This window comes from Rhinopithecus roxellana, chromosome 8, assembly GCF_007565055.1.
Source record: "Rhinopithecus roxellana isolate Shanxi Qingling chromosome 8, ASM756505v1, whole genome shotgun sequence".
NCBI lineage: Eukaryota > Metazoa > Chordata > Mammalia > Primates > Cercopithecidae > Rhinopithecus > Rhinopithecus roxellana.
The window spans coordinates 43,237,096-43,250,725 of NC_044556.1; the positions used below are offsets into that span (position 1 = coordinate 43,237,096).

Sequence of the window (13,630 nt, forward strand, 5' to 3'; positions counted from 1 at the left end):
ACTCCAGCCTGGAGACAGACTCCATCTTAAAAAAAAAAAAAGAAGAAAAGAAAATTCAGGCTTGATGCACAGCATCCTTAAGTATATATATATTATATATTACAATATATAATTACATATAACATAAATATAAGGAAATATATAATTTATAAAATATAAATATATAAAATACATAAATATATTATAAAATTATATAATATATAATTATTTATAATGTATATTTTAATATATAATATATATATATCCCCCTTTCACCGTACATAATATTTTTTACACAGCAAAATGTAGTAACTTGATAAATGCAGTAAGTATCCAAGCATTGATGGGGTAATGATAAGCTTTATTTGTGGCTTATGTGTAAGTTCTTTTTTTTTTTCTTTTTGAAATGAAGTCTCACTCTTGTTGCCCAGGCTGGAGTACAATGGTGTGATCTCGGCTCACCGCAACCTCTACCTCCCGGGTTCAAGTGATTCTCCTGCCTCAGCCTCCCGAGTAGCTGGGATTACAGGCATAGGGCACCATGCCCAGCTAATTTTGTATTTTTAGTAGAGGTGGGGTTTCTCCATGTTGGTCAGGCTGGTCTCAAACTCCCAACCTCAGGTGATCCACCCACCTTGGCCTCCCAAAGTGCTGGGATTACAGGCGTGAGCCACCGCGCCCAGCCAGATACACTGTCAATCCCAAAATAAAGTGTTCTATCCCTTAGAGCTGTTGGGGAGGGTAGAAGCGGTGGTCTTTAGCCCAGAAAGATGCCTTGGGGGAGGAGAATGGGGAGCAGAATTAACAAGAAAAAAAATACGGAAATAAGCCCTTTGATTTTCAGAGGTGGGGTCCACATTATTTTATTAGTGCCCATGTTTATATAAAGTTTATGTTTTGTTTTGTTTTGTTTTGTTTTGTTTTTTTTTTTTTTGAGACGGAGTCTCGCTCTGTCGCCCGGGCTGGAGTGCAGTGGCCGGATCTCAGCTCACTGCAAGCTCCGCCTCCCGGGTTTACGCCATTCTCCTGCCTCAGCCTCCCGAGTAGCTGGGACTACAGGCGCCCGCCACCTCGCCCGGCTAGTTTTTTGTATTTTTTTTTTAGTAGAGACGGGGTTTCACCGTGTTCGCCAGGATGGTCTCCATCCTCCGACCTCATGATCCGCCCGTCTCGGCCTCCCAAAGTGCTGGGATTACAGGCTTCAGCCACCGTGCCCGGCCTATATGAAGTTTATTTAAGTACCTCCTTGTCTATCGAGCATCTAAGAAAACTAAAATCACATGGTCCCAATGTCTTGGGAGGCTGCAGGTAACACATATGTGAAACTAGGGGGCAAATTAGGGCAGAATTAGGGTAGATTAATACATTACCAAGGCCCAGGGCGGTGGCTTACGCCTGTAATCCCAGCACTTTGGGAAGCTGAGATGGAGGCAGGTGGATCCCTTGAGCTCAGGAGTTCCAGATCAGCCTGTGCAACATGGCAAAACCTCCTCTCTACCAAAAATACAAAAAATTTTAGCCAGGCATGGTGGCACGTGCCTATGGTCCCAGCTACTCGGGAGGTTGAGGTGGGAGGATCCCTCGAACCCAGGACGGGGAGGTTGCAGTGAACCACGATCACACCACTGCATTCTGGCCTGGGTGACAAACCGAGACCCTAAGAAAAAAAATAAAAGTAAATGAAAATTCATTATCAGACAGTAAAGCATGAACCCAGAGTGCTGGTCAAGTCATTGCAGGTCTGAGTGTATATCAGGGTTTCACTACATAGGATGAAAAGCAGGCAATGAATCTTTGGCCTGGATGTTGACAGTCTAGGCTCAAGCCTCAGCTTTCCCACTCACTAGCTTGCTGACCTTGGACAAGTCACTTATATTCTCTGAACTTACTCATGAAACGGAGACACATTTCATTTGCCTCTCGCAAGAAAAAGTCCTGGTAAATGCACATTAGCATTTCCGTTTCACACAGAACACTGAGAGTCAGATACTGTCCTAAGATCATGGAGTTAATAACCACCAGAACCTAGACTCAACACTTATTGGAACTTCAAATCTCATGTTTTTCTCATTGCACTTATGATTACTCCACTATGTAGGAGCAAGGGAGAGTTGAGAACATTTGAAGAGGTTATGCAAAGGACCAGCTCTGCGGAGTAGGCTTAGCAAGTAACAGGAGGGAAGGTGACACCGTTCATCTGTGTGGCGGAGTGGGAGCCAGGAGACAAGGAGAAAGTTTCACGTTCGCCATGTGTCTCGGATATTCCCGCTTCTGCAGGGACGAGAACGCGCAGTTTCGCCTCCATCCCTTGACCTCCAACACAGTTTCTCCACTGGACCATCGGTGCCGATGAAGGGGCAGCTGCAGAAGGATGACAGAGAAACTGAAGCTTGACGGTGAATCCTAGGGTTTTAAGGAGAGAGCAAAGTCCTGGGACAGCGACGTATTGTCCCTGCCCACCAGCCCAGAATGAACAAACAGGCGCCAGCCAGGGAGCAGCGAGCCAAGAATCCGGACGAACCTCTGCAACCGCCATTTGCCATTCTCGCAAAGACTACCGGGACCACAATGCAACGGGGCGCCGAGCTAACTCCCAGCAGGCGAGGCGCCACCGACCGCGGAAGACTACAAGCCCCAGCGGGCTACGACGGAACGCGCCCGGGAATACCGGGCCCCCAGCTCGGGCCAGCGCCCGAGGATCATCCACAGGGCTAGATGGCTGCGTCGGGGGCGGGAGCGGAGGTGAGCGGGCGCTAGGGCCGTGCGCCCCCGCCGGCCCTTCCTCCAGCGCCCTGTGGACCCCGCAGAAGGCGTTCGCCTTCCTAGCCCGCAAACGCGTAGTCGATTTTTCTCGCTGTGGCAACGGGGACGTCCCGAAAGATCCTCTGCTCCGATAGGCAACTTCGGCCTTCCCTGCCCTGACCTGGAACCTCTGGGAGGGCTGCAGAGTAAGTGCCGCCTCTGCGCTCTGACGGAGGCACGAGGCCTGCGGAATAGGTCCCTCTGTTCCGACAGGTGCGACACTTAGCGCTCCATGCCTGCGGGCTCCGGGAGGCATGGCCTCCCCCAGGGCCGCCACCTCTGCTGGTTGCTCTGTGCTTTCACCTTAAAGCTCTGGTAAGGAGGGGGTAAGGGGAGGGAAAAGGAGGTCACTTGAGGACAGGATCGTTCCCGGCCCCGGGGTTGGGGGAGACCTTATCCATGGACAGCGCAGGAGGGGGTGCCCTATTTTCTGGATTTTGACTTTCGTCTCTTCCTCCCACTCCGCTACAGTCAAGCAGAGGCTCCCGTGCAGGAGGAGAAGCTGTCAGGTGGGTGATTGTCTGGGAACCCGACACTTCCGTCGTTTGGTTTTGGTTTTAGTATCTACCCCATATACCAAGAGCACAGGTGGAAAAGGGCGGCACCACATGGAATGAGGGCAAGCGCTGTGCCGGGAATTTGGATGGGCAGAGCCTTTGGGAGAAATGTTTTCTGAATGGTCTGGGGTTGGCATTTATCTTTCCTTTCAGCGAGCACCTCAAATTTGCCATGCTGGCTGGTGGAAGAGTTTGTGGTAACAGCAGAGTGCTCTCCATGCTCTAATTTCCAGGCTGTGAGTATCTGTTTCTCTACCCCCCCATTTTTTTTGACATCTAAGCAAACACTTAAGCAACATCTTAACATCCAAGTCTTATTAAGCTGCCTTTGCATCATCTTTTTTTCTTTCTTCTTGCGGTCTCAGTGTATGTCCAAATCTGTACTTGCCTTTCCCCTGAAAATGTGCCCCTTTCCAAGCTAATGGCAGTATTCAACTGATAACTATGGTTTTTTTGTTTGTTTGTTTTTGAGACGGAGTCTCACTCTGTTGCCCAGGCTGGAGTGCAGTGGCGTGGTCTCGGCTCACCACGACCTCCACCTCCCGGGTTCAAGCGATTCTCCTGCCTCAGCCTCCCGAGTAGCTAACTGGGACTAAAGGCGCATTCTACCTTGCTTGGCTAATTTTTGTATTTTTAGTAGACTCAGGTTTCACTATGTTGGGCAGGCTTGGTCTCTTAACTCCTCACTTCGTGATCTGCCTGCCGCAGCATTCCAAAGTGCTGGGATTACAGGCATGAGCCACCGCCCCTGGCCTCAAATGATAACTACGTTTTATTCACTTTTAGTATAGTAGGCTCTGGAATGGAATGTATCCTTGCCTCTCCTAGACTGTTGCCTCTGAAGTGTTCTAACATGCAGCCACCACCTCCAGCATCCGCATCAGAACTCTTTCATTAGCTCTCTGTTGCCTACCACTCCAAACCATAACAGTTGGGCACCTGCACCTTCTGAATGGCAGCCTTTTTGTTTCTCCTGTTGCCCCTTCCTAACATGTACTTAGCTCCTTTTCTCCTGGCAGAAAACTACCCCTGAGTGTGGTCCCACAGGGTATGTAGAGAAAATCACATGCAGCTCATCTAAGAAAATTGAGTTCAAAAGGTGAGTGCTGTTTCTCTTCTCTGAGATCACCTCCTTTGCTCCTATGACTTTAGATGGATGGTCCCACCTTTTCCCCTGGTCTGGCAGTAGCATGGAATGTTTGAAAGAAGAGGGGGCCGGGCTCACACCTATAATCCCAGCACTTTGGGAGGCTGAGGCTAACGGATCACCTAAGGTCAGGAGTTCAAGATCAGCCTGGCCAACGTGGTGAAACCCCATCTCTGCTAAAAATACAAAAATTAGCCGGTGTGGTGGTGGGTGCCCATAATCCCAGCTACTTGGGAGGCTGAGGCAGGGAGAATCGCTTGAACCTAAGAGGCAGAGGTTAAAGTGAGCCAAGATCATGCCACTGCACTCCAGCCTGGGTGATGAAGCGAGACTGTGTCTCAAAAAAAAAAAAAAAAAAAAAAAAGAAGCCGGGAGGGGTAGCTCACACCTGTAATCCCAGCACTTTGGGAGACCGAGGCGGGTGGATCACGAGGTCAGGAGTTCAGTACCAGCCTGGCCAAGATGGTGAAACCCCCGTCTCTATTAAAAATTAAAAAATTAGCCGGGCATGATGGTGGGCACCTGTAATCCCAGCTACTTGGGAGGCTGAGGCAGAGAACTGCTTAAACCTGGGCGGGGGAGTGGTGTGACCTCAGTGAGCCGAGGTCACACCACTGCACTCCAGTCTGGGTGACAGAACGAGACGCCATCTCAAAAATAAGAACAAAGAAGACGGGATTTGGAGCCAAATTACTTGAACCTATGTTCCAGCTCTATTCCTCAGCACTATGTTATTGGCCATATTTTCTCATCAGTAAAATTGGTTAATACTAGCTCTGCTTATCCAGAGAATAAATTAAATGATCTAAGCTGGGTGTGGTGCCTCAAGCCTGTAATCCCAGCACTTTGGGAGGCCGAGACGGGCGGATCACGAGGTCAGGAGATCGAGACCATCCTGGCTAACACAGTGAAACCCCGTCTCTACTAAAAAAAATACAAAAAACTAGCCGGGCGAGGTAGCGGGCACCTGTAGTCCCAGCTACTTGGGAGGCTGAGGCAGAAGGGCATAAACCCAGGAGGCGGAGCTTGCAGTGAGCTGAGATCCGGCCACTGCACTCCAGCCTGGGCGACAGAGCGAGACTCGTCTCAACAACAACAACAACAACAACAAAAAACTATTTGAGAGGGATTTATGTACTAGACACACAACAGAAGCCTGGCTCTGATTTCCTCTTGAATATATCCTGGTTAGGCTGAAGTAGAAGGGAGATTAGAGTGAGAAGCTATCTGGCCTTCCCTGGGAATAACTATTCTTTCCTGCCCTCAGCTGCCGCTCAGCTTTGATGGAACAACACTTATTTTGGAAGTTCGAAGGGGCTGTTGTGTTTGTGGCCCTGATCTTCGCTTGTCTTGTCATCATTCGTCAGCGACAACTGGACAGAAAGGCTCTGGAAAAGGTCCGGAAGCAAATTGAGTCCATATAGCTACATTCCACCCTTTTATCCTGGGTCTTAGAGACCCAATCTCAGACAGTGAACGTGAAATGGACTGATTTGCACTCTTGGTTCTTTGGAGGCTTGTGGTGGAATCCCCTTTTCCCCGTCGCCTTCTTTCAGATCATTAATGAGCAGAATAAAAACAGTAAAATGGTTTCCTTCCCTTCTGTAAGTTGGAGCAGGAAGTCATGGGGGCAGAGAGGGAAAGGAGGTGGCTACTTAAGGCCCCAGTCTACCAAGTCTTCCCCACTACTTCTCCCTTGTTTCCCCTCTTCTACTACTTATTTCAGACTTCTGGGATACAATTTCAGTTAAAATGTTTATTTGTCACTCAAAACTTATTTCCCCTCAACCCTATCCCCAAAGAAGAAATAAAATCATAGATACATAACAAAAGTATTTGAGGTACCCTCTCATATATGCAAACAAATGCAGACTGGGCCTCAGGCGGAGAGAGACTAAAGGACATCTCTTGGGGTATCCTGAAGTGATTTGGACCCCTGAGGGCAGACACCTAAGTAGGAATCCCAGTGTGAAGCAAAGCCGTAAGGAAGCCCAGGATTCCTTCTTGTGATCAGGAAGTGGGCCAGGAAGGTCTGTTCCAGCTCACATCTCATCTGCATGCAGCACCGTCCCGATGCGCCCACTGGGTCTTGGCTTCCCTCCCATCTTCTCAAGCAGTGTCCTTGTTGAGTCATTTGCATCCTTGGCTCCAGGTGGCTCCCTCAGTCTGGACTCTACCACTTGGGTCTCCAGATTTTCTGTTATGTCCTTGTGGGTCAGGATATTTCTGGAAGTCACTGTGAGGTGAAGGAAAGAAGGCAATAGTAGAGTGCTGCCCTGGGTGGGAGACCCTAGACAGGACAGGACCTTCCTCTTGCTTCTTGATGACCTTGGAGAACATAGTCCCCATCCCTTGCTCAGCCAGGGGTTGCTCCCTGCCCTTGCCTCTCACCTCCGTGAGGCTGGTAATCCTCAGGCCCAGTTTCTGGTCGACCTTGGAATGGACTGAAGCTGGGCAGGATGATGAGAGCCAGGGAAAAAAGAAGAATCTGGGAGGAAGCAAGAGGAACAGATGAAGGGAGTAGGGGGCAGAGTGAATGGAGGCCAGCTGGGGTTATTGGATGTGGGAAGTAGATCTGGCTGGGTAGTCGGGGTATAAGGATAGAAGTGTGGGGGAAGATGGTGGACGTGGGTGCAGATGGGAGTAGATAGACTACTGGTACCAGAACACAAGTGCTGGTCTGGGCGGCTTTGTTGGAAGTTTGAGCAATTAGCGTCTGCAGCTGGCGGAGCTGAGCTACCAAGGAGCTGGGAAAGGAGGAATGAAGAGTTAGTATCTTCTGGGTACCAGGAGCCAAGAATGGCGCCCCTGTGTGCTGTACCCGCCTTCAAAACACACACACACACACACACACACAATGCTTTCACTCACATATTGTGCCTCTCCAGCTCCTGGACTTTTTTCTGTAATTCTTGGTTCTGTGCAGAACAGGCTGCCACCCTAGAGTGTGAGGAGGTAGGATAAGGCTCAGCAACCTGAGTCCCTTACCTTGCCTGCCGTGGTGAGGAAGGGGCCCAGACATGGCCCACAGGAAGCCAGAAATAACCCAGGCATACCTGCTCTCCAGCCCATCAATGTACTCCTTCTTCCGCCGCCGACTGTCCTGAGCTGACTGCTTGTTACGGATTTTCCTCCTGACCTTCTTGAGGACCCTCTCCTCTGCCTGGAGGCCCAGGATGTGTGAGTCCTGGGTCCTTCACCTGCCCCCAACTCCCCAGTGCTTCTCCTGGGATATTGGCCAGGGTCATGGTGAGGCCCCTGGGTTGGGATACCCTTAGGGGAAGCATGTTACCTTGGTGAGGGGCAGGTGAGAGGGCAGAGAAACCCCTTCCTGCCCCAGCAGACGCTTCTCCTCATCCGTCAGGAACAGGGTTTGACAGGGCAGCTGGGGGTAGGGGCAGGAGAAGATGTAATAGGATTGAGAAGGGGGTCATCCCATTTGCAACACCCAGGCTACTCCCTCTACATGCCTTCTGGAGAGTGCTTCCTATTTGCACTGGGAGACAGCTTTAATCTAGAGGTGAGGTGAGGGGCAGAGACCTTAATTACGACAGGTTCTAGATCAAGCCAAAGGGACTTCCTGAGGCCAAGAAGGGAGAGAGGAGGGTATTGTCATATCCTTCACCCAGAGACTTAGGACCTTGGCGCTCTGAGCAAGCTAGGGGAGGCTTATTCTGGTCCATGTCTCCCCATACCCAAGAGAACCTGAAAGAACTCACTACAGTGAAGTTTACATAATTTCTTTACAGCAAGCACATGATTCACTTTCAGCCATTAACTTCCATTTAGCAGAGTGTGTTATCCAGTTGCGCGTCAACCACAGGGAATTCTGTGGGGCAGTGGCCTGTTCTCCCCTAGGGTCTGAGCTCCGCTTCTCAGACTAAGGTTCTGTCCCCTCTCATACAAAGCTTCCCAAAGGCAGCCATACGTCTCCCAGCGAATCACAAGAGAGGATGTAGGGAGAGTAGATGGTGCTGGTGATGAACCTGAGCCCATCAACTGAGTAACTTGCCTTTCTCACTAGTATTTCTTTTTGAAAGATGTATGTGGCCGGGCACGGTGGCTCACGCCTGTAATCCCAGCACTTTGGGATGCCAAGGTGGGCGGATTATCTGAGGTCAGAAGTTCGAGACCAGCCTGGCCAACATGGTGAAACCCTGCCTCTACTAAAAATACAAAAATTAGGCCGGGCGCGGTGGCTCACGCCTGTAATCCCAGCACTTTGGGAGGCCGAGGTGGGCGGATCACAGGGTCAGAAGATCGAGACCATCCTGGCTAACATGGTGAAACCCGTCTCTACTAAAAATACAAAAAATTAGCCGGGCGTGGTGGCAGGCCCCTGTAGTCCCAGCTGCTCAGGAGGCTGAGGCAGGAGAATGGCGTGAACCCAGGAGGCGGAGCTTGCAGTGAGCCGAGATTGCACGACTGCAGTCCAGCCTGGGTGCCAGAGCGAGACTCCATCTCAAAAAAAAAAAAAAAACAAAACAAAAATTAGCTGGGCATGGTGGCACAAGCCTGTAGTCCCAGCTACTCAGGAGGCTGAGGCAGGAGAATCGCTTGAACCTGGGAGGCAGAGGTTGCAGTGAGCTGAGATGGCACCATTGCACTCCAGCCTAGTGACATAGAGAGACTCTGTTTTTTTTTTTTTTTTTAAAAAAGATTCTAAGATGCTTAACTTGGCTTTTGGTCCCAGCTTCAACTGCAGATTTGAAGAGAGGCTAAGACCTGGTCCCTGCCTTTTGGGTACAAGGAGTAATTTTCAGAGGAAAGGGAGGAACAGTGATCTGAGCACAGCCCCCTCTTTACCTGGCCTTGGACTCTGCCCAGCCGGCCTTGAGAAGGCATCTAATATGATACCTCTGCTACACTGTAGCACTAGCCAGTGGGTGCCTCCTGGGCAACTGTTCCAGTGGAAACATTGCTGCTATTGCTTTTCTTCTTTCCTGTACCTATAACCAGTTGGGATTCCCAGGTGGTCTGTACCATTTCTGTGTCCTGACCCAAGGCTGAGATAATGGCTCTGGCTGAGAATACAATGCACACAAAGTCTGGGCTTTCTCCTGAGCCCTGTCCCCAGATTCCCTCACCCCACCTTAACTGAGTTGTTGCTACCTTACCTACAAGGGTTCTCTCTCTCTTGTCCTTTCCTGCTTTTAAAATTGTTCATGTTGGGCCGGGCGCGGTGGCTCACACCTGTAATCCCGGCACTTTGGGAGGCTGAGGCAGGCGGATCACAAGGTCAGGAGTTCAACACCAGCCTGGCCAATATGGTGAAACCCCGTCTCTACTAAAAATACAAAAATTAGCCAGGTGTGGTGGCAGGCACCTGTAGTCCCAGCTACTTGGGAGGCTGAGGCAGGTGAATCACTTGAACCCAGGAGGCGGAGGAGGTTGCAGTTGAGCTGAGATCGTGCCACGGCACTCCAGCCTGGGTGACAGAGTGAGACTCCATCTCAAAAAAAAAATTGTTCATGTTGGCCGGGCACCGTGGCTCATGCCTGTAATCTCATCACTTTGGGAGGCTGAGGCAGGGAGATCACTTGAATTCAGGAGATTCAGATGAGCCTGAGCCTGGGCAACATGGTGAAACCCCAAAACCCCATCTCTGCCAAAATTAGCCAGATGTGGCACACACCTGTAGTCCCAGCTCCTCAGGAGGCTGAGGTGGGAAGATTGCTTGAGCCTAAGACATTGAGGATGCAGTGAGCCATGACTGCACCACTGCACTCCAGCCTGGACGACAGAGTAAGACCCTGGCTCAAAAAATAAAAAATTGTTCAACTGTTCATGTCTCCTTGGTCTTGAGGCGCAATGCCACAAAAACTGGGGCAAAGGCAGTTCATCATCAGTTTCCATTCCCTCATCCCTTTGCCCTGTCTGTGTCATTACATATGTATCAAGGAGTAGTGGTTCTGGCTGACACCAAGACTCACCAGGGTTGTACAAGGCACTGGGGCTAAGGTGCCTGCTCTGGGCAAGATGTGGGCATGAGCATCAAAGGGCAGCTCACTGACCATGCAGGAATCAGGTACCATAAATGCTGGGCTCCACTGATCTGGAGTAGAAAACAGGTAGCTGGGAGAGAGGATACTTAGGGACACCCTGACAGCAGCAGGGCCTGGGTAGTGGCACAGGTTGGGTAAACCCCCTTAACCCCATGGTTAGGGCCAGTCTCGAAGGGCCATTTTCCCCTTCCCACAAAGAACACTGACCTAGCTGGATGGAGATGAGGCCTACAGTTGGCCCAGTTTCCCCCTGCATCCTCTCCAGGGCCCCTGCCTCATAGACAACCTCATAGAGTGGAGGAGAACTGGTTGCCCTGGGGGCAGGGGGACTGTCTGGACGGCAGGGGTCCTCAGAGATGCCACTGTCATTGCCAGGAGATGCTTCCGAGCAGTACACCTCATTTGGATCAATGAAAAGCTTCAAGAAATCTTCAGGCTCACTCTCTTGAAGGCCCTACAGTAGGAAAAGGTTATATATATATGCGGGGAAGAATTTTGGAAGTCCTACCTGACATCAGCCTTATGCTTCATTTTCAGTCCTTTCACTTCTTGGGCATGGAGATAGTTATTATACAACTTATATCTATTTTCGGGGTGGTCTGTTTTCAGACCTGTCTCCGAGTGGGAGCTGAAGCCTCTTACAACAGAGTTGTGTCTCAATCCCACCCCAACTCCCACTCGTCACACTCACACAGCCATGGTCCCCACCGGACTTCCAGCCTTGCAGTCCCTGTTCCTGTAGCCTAGTCACCGGAACCTCTGGAGGCGGGCAGTGGAGTCCCAGCTCCAGGACGGATCCTGTCGAGAAGATATCCTCTGGGGGCTCCAGCCACGCGTCCAGCAGGTCAGGGATTCCGAGATCCATGCTTCTGCAGGAAGGCGTGTGAGACGGAGGGTTGCAGGAAGGGAATGATGGCTGCTTCCTACACCCTACAGTTTCTGGGCTCCTCTGCTCCCTCTTCCATTATCCCTGCTCCCCCGCCCCCCGCGCTTTCTCACTAGCAAGCCCCCTCACCTGTCCCCCGGATATTTCACCTTCAGCCCTATCCCTCAGGTTTAGACAAACAGGCCCCCCAAGCATTACCTGTTCTGAAGAGCCCAGCCCTGTCAAGCCAGCGTAGCCCGTTGACCGCCCCAAACACACCACCTTTTCTTTCTTCCAGGATCTCGTATCCTGGACCTGCCCAGCCAAACCCCGCCCCCACCCTTACACTACAAAAGTGGGTGCCACCTTGCCAGGAGCCACGGTAGGGCCGCTGTATCTGGGAGTGGGGGACTGAGTCTGAGGGTCCACAAACGGAATTGAAGAAGTAGGTAGCCGCGCCCTTTCTGCTTCAGTTTTCTCTTAGCTATAGTAAATCTTCCCCAGGGTTTGGTGTCGCCTAGCGGAAGAATAGAAAAGGCTGTGACTGGAGCTCAGGATATTTGAATGCCTGTTCTCTAGCCCTCGCTTTTTCAACAGGGAGATCACAACAGGGTTGTAAACAAAGGCAGAAAGAGTCAAAAGACCTGCGGATTTACTGGGGCATCCTCTCGCCCACCGCGTGGCGCTCTTCCCAAAGCTGAGTCCTGATTGGAAGCTAAAGACAGGTTTCGGAAGGGCAGGACATCGAGCCAATGGCACTACCCTCTCAAGGCCGCCTCCTCCGTAACTGGTCGGAGACAGCTAGGCTGTTCAGGAGAGTCAGGCCAATGGGGCCGCAGTTCTTTTTTTTTTTTTTTTTTTCTTCTTTATTCTTATTTTTGGAGGCAGGGTCTCGCTCAGTTGCCCAGGCTGGAGTGCGGTGGTGCGATCACGGTTCCATGCAGCCCCCGACCTCCCGGGCTCAGGTGACTCTCCCGCCTCAGCACCGCGAGCAGCTGGGACCACAGGCGCGCGCCACCGCGTCCGGCCGGCGGGACTTACTTGTCAGGCGGGGATTGGGTTCCGCCCGACCAAAGGGAGGGGTAAGCGCCAGAATATGAATCGCCAGGAAGCTAGGGGAAAGCTACGGGAAACCCCGAGCAGCCTGGTTTGTCTTCTCGCGCCACGTGACTCGGAAGCTCCGGTTTCACCCAGGCTGGGAGTCAATAGCCCACTGACCCCAGTGGAACGGTGAGCCTCGCTCGGCAGGCGGCCGGCGCGCGATGGCAGGTTTCCCTGTCCGTAAGCCGAGCAGTGTGGCGTTGATGGAACCGCAACTGCGCGCACATGCTCGCTGCACGCTGCTCATTCACGGAGCGGACACCGGGCAGGAAAACTGCAACAAGTTAAAAAGGCTTTTGCGTTTGTTTTTTTGTCTTATTGTTTGCATACAGTTACCAGGAACATTATGTCCCACATTTGTATAATTTACAAAACGTTTTCATAAACATTGTTCTCTTCCTTAATCCATAACAGTTCTGAGGCACACACGGCGGGTGATATTTTGCAAATTTTACCTATGAGGAGGCAGATCCATGACTTGAAAGCAGTAATACCAAAACTCAGGGTTGATTGATTCTTTTATTTTTATTTTTAGCCTTGGTCTAATGTCTCAGGGTCCAGGAATTCACTTCAAGTAAAATAATGGAAGTAAACTGATACAGGTATGGTTTTCCAGTAGTATTTCAGAAAAGGGTAGCTGGGTGAGTAAAACAGTAGTTTGGAGTGTGAATCCCAGAACTCAAACTGCTGTTAATTATACTTATGAAGATTTGAACGAGCTAAGAGTAAAAACAGGAACAGGGTCTAGTCAGGCATTTTCATGTTACTCATATAGTTCTTACAGCAAATAGAGCTGACAAGTTTTTGTTTTTGTTTTTTTCTCTTTTGAGACGGAGTCTCGCTCTGTCACCCAGACTGGAGTGCAGTGGCAAGATCTCGGTTCGCTGCAAGCTCCACATCGCGGGTTCACGCCATTCTCCTGTCTCAGCCTCCGAGTAGCTGGGACTACAGGCACCTGCCACCACGCCCGGCTAATTTTTTGTATTTTTAGTAGAGACGAGGTTTCACCGTGTTAGCTAGGATGATCTCGATCTCCTGCCCTCGTGATCCACCCGTCTCGGCCTCCCAAAGTGCTGGGATTACAGGCGTGAGCCACCGCTCCCAGCCCCAATGTACATATATTTCAAAAATCATGTTGTACACCATAAATATATACAATTATTAGTCAGATATG

At 50.6% G+C, this 13,630-nt stretch overlaps 2 protein-coding genes across 5 annotated transcripts; one reads left to right on the forward strand and one right to left on the reverse strand.

Moving 5' to 3' along the window:
- The first annotated feature begins 2,316 nt into the window (after positions 1-2,316).
- On the forward strand, positions 2,317-6,076 carry JTB (jumping translocation breakpoint). Its single transcript, XM_010364736.2, has 5 exons — positions 2,317-3,096; positions 3,253-3,290; positions 3,492-3,574; positions 4,358-4,437; positions 5,753-6,076. The coding sequence occupies exons 1-5, from the start codon at positions 3,014-3,016 to the stop codon at positions 5,907-5,909; spliced, it is 441 nt and encodes a 146-aa protein (XP_010363038.1). The 5' UTR covers positions 2,317-3,013; the 3' UTR covers positions 5,910-6,076.
- A 145-nt stretch (positions 6,077-6,221) lies between these two features.
- On the reverse strand, positions 6,222-13,365 carry CREB3L4 (cAMP responsive element binding protein 3 like 4). 4 transcript variants are annotated; one of them, XM_010364739.2, is made up of 11 exons: positions 12,000-13,365; positions 11,722-11,872; positions 11,182-11,359; positions 10,698-10,944; positions 10,419-10,540; positions 7,778-7,870; positions 7,542-7,648; positions 7,357-7,425; positions 7,148-7,232; positions 6,877-6,973; positions 6,222-6,721 (listed from the first exon to the last, which is right to left on the reverse strand). In XM_010364739.2, exons 3-11 carry the CDS (start codon positions 11,353-11,355, stop codon positions 6,528-6,530), a joined length of 1,188 nt encoding a protein of 395 aa, XP_010363041.1. In that variant the 5' UTR covers positions 11,356-11,359; positions 11,722-11,872; positions 12,000-13,365; the 3' UTR covers positions 6,222-6,527. The 4 variants fall into 4 exon arrangements, with proteins under 4 accessions (XP_010363041.1, XP_030791560.1, XP_010363039.1 ...); XM_030935700.1 differs by having other exon boundaries at positions 6,227-6,721; positions 12,118-13,365; XM_010364737.2 differs by lacking the exon at positions 12,000-13,365 and having other exon boundaries at positions 6,227-6,721; positions 11,722-11,961.
- Positions 13,366-13,630: the final 265 nt, after the last annotated feature.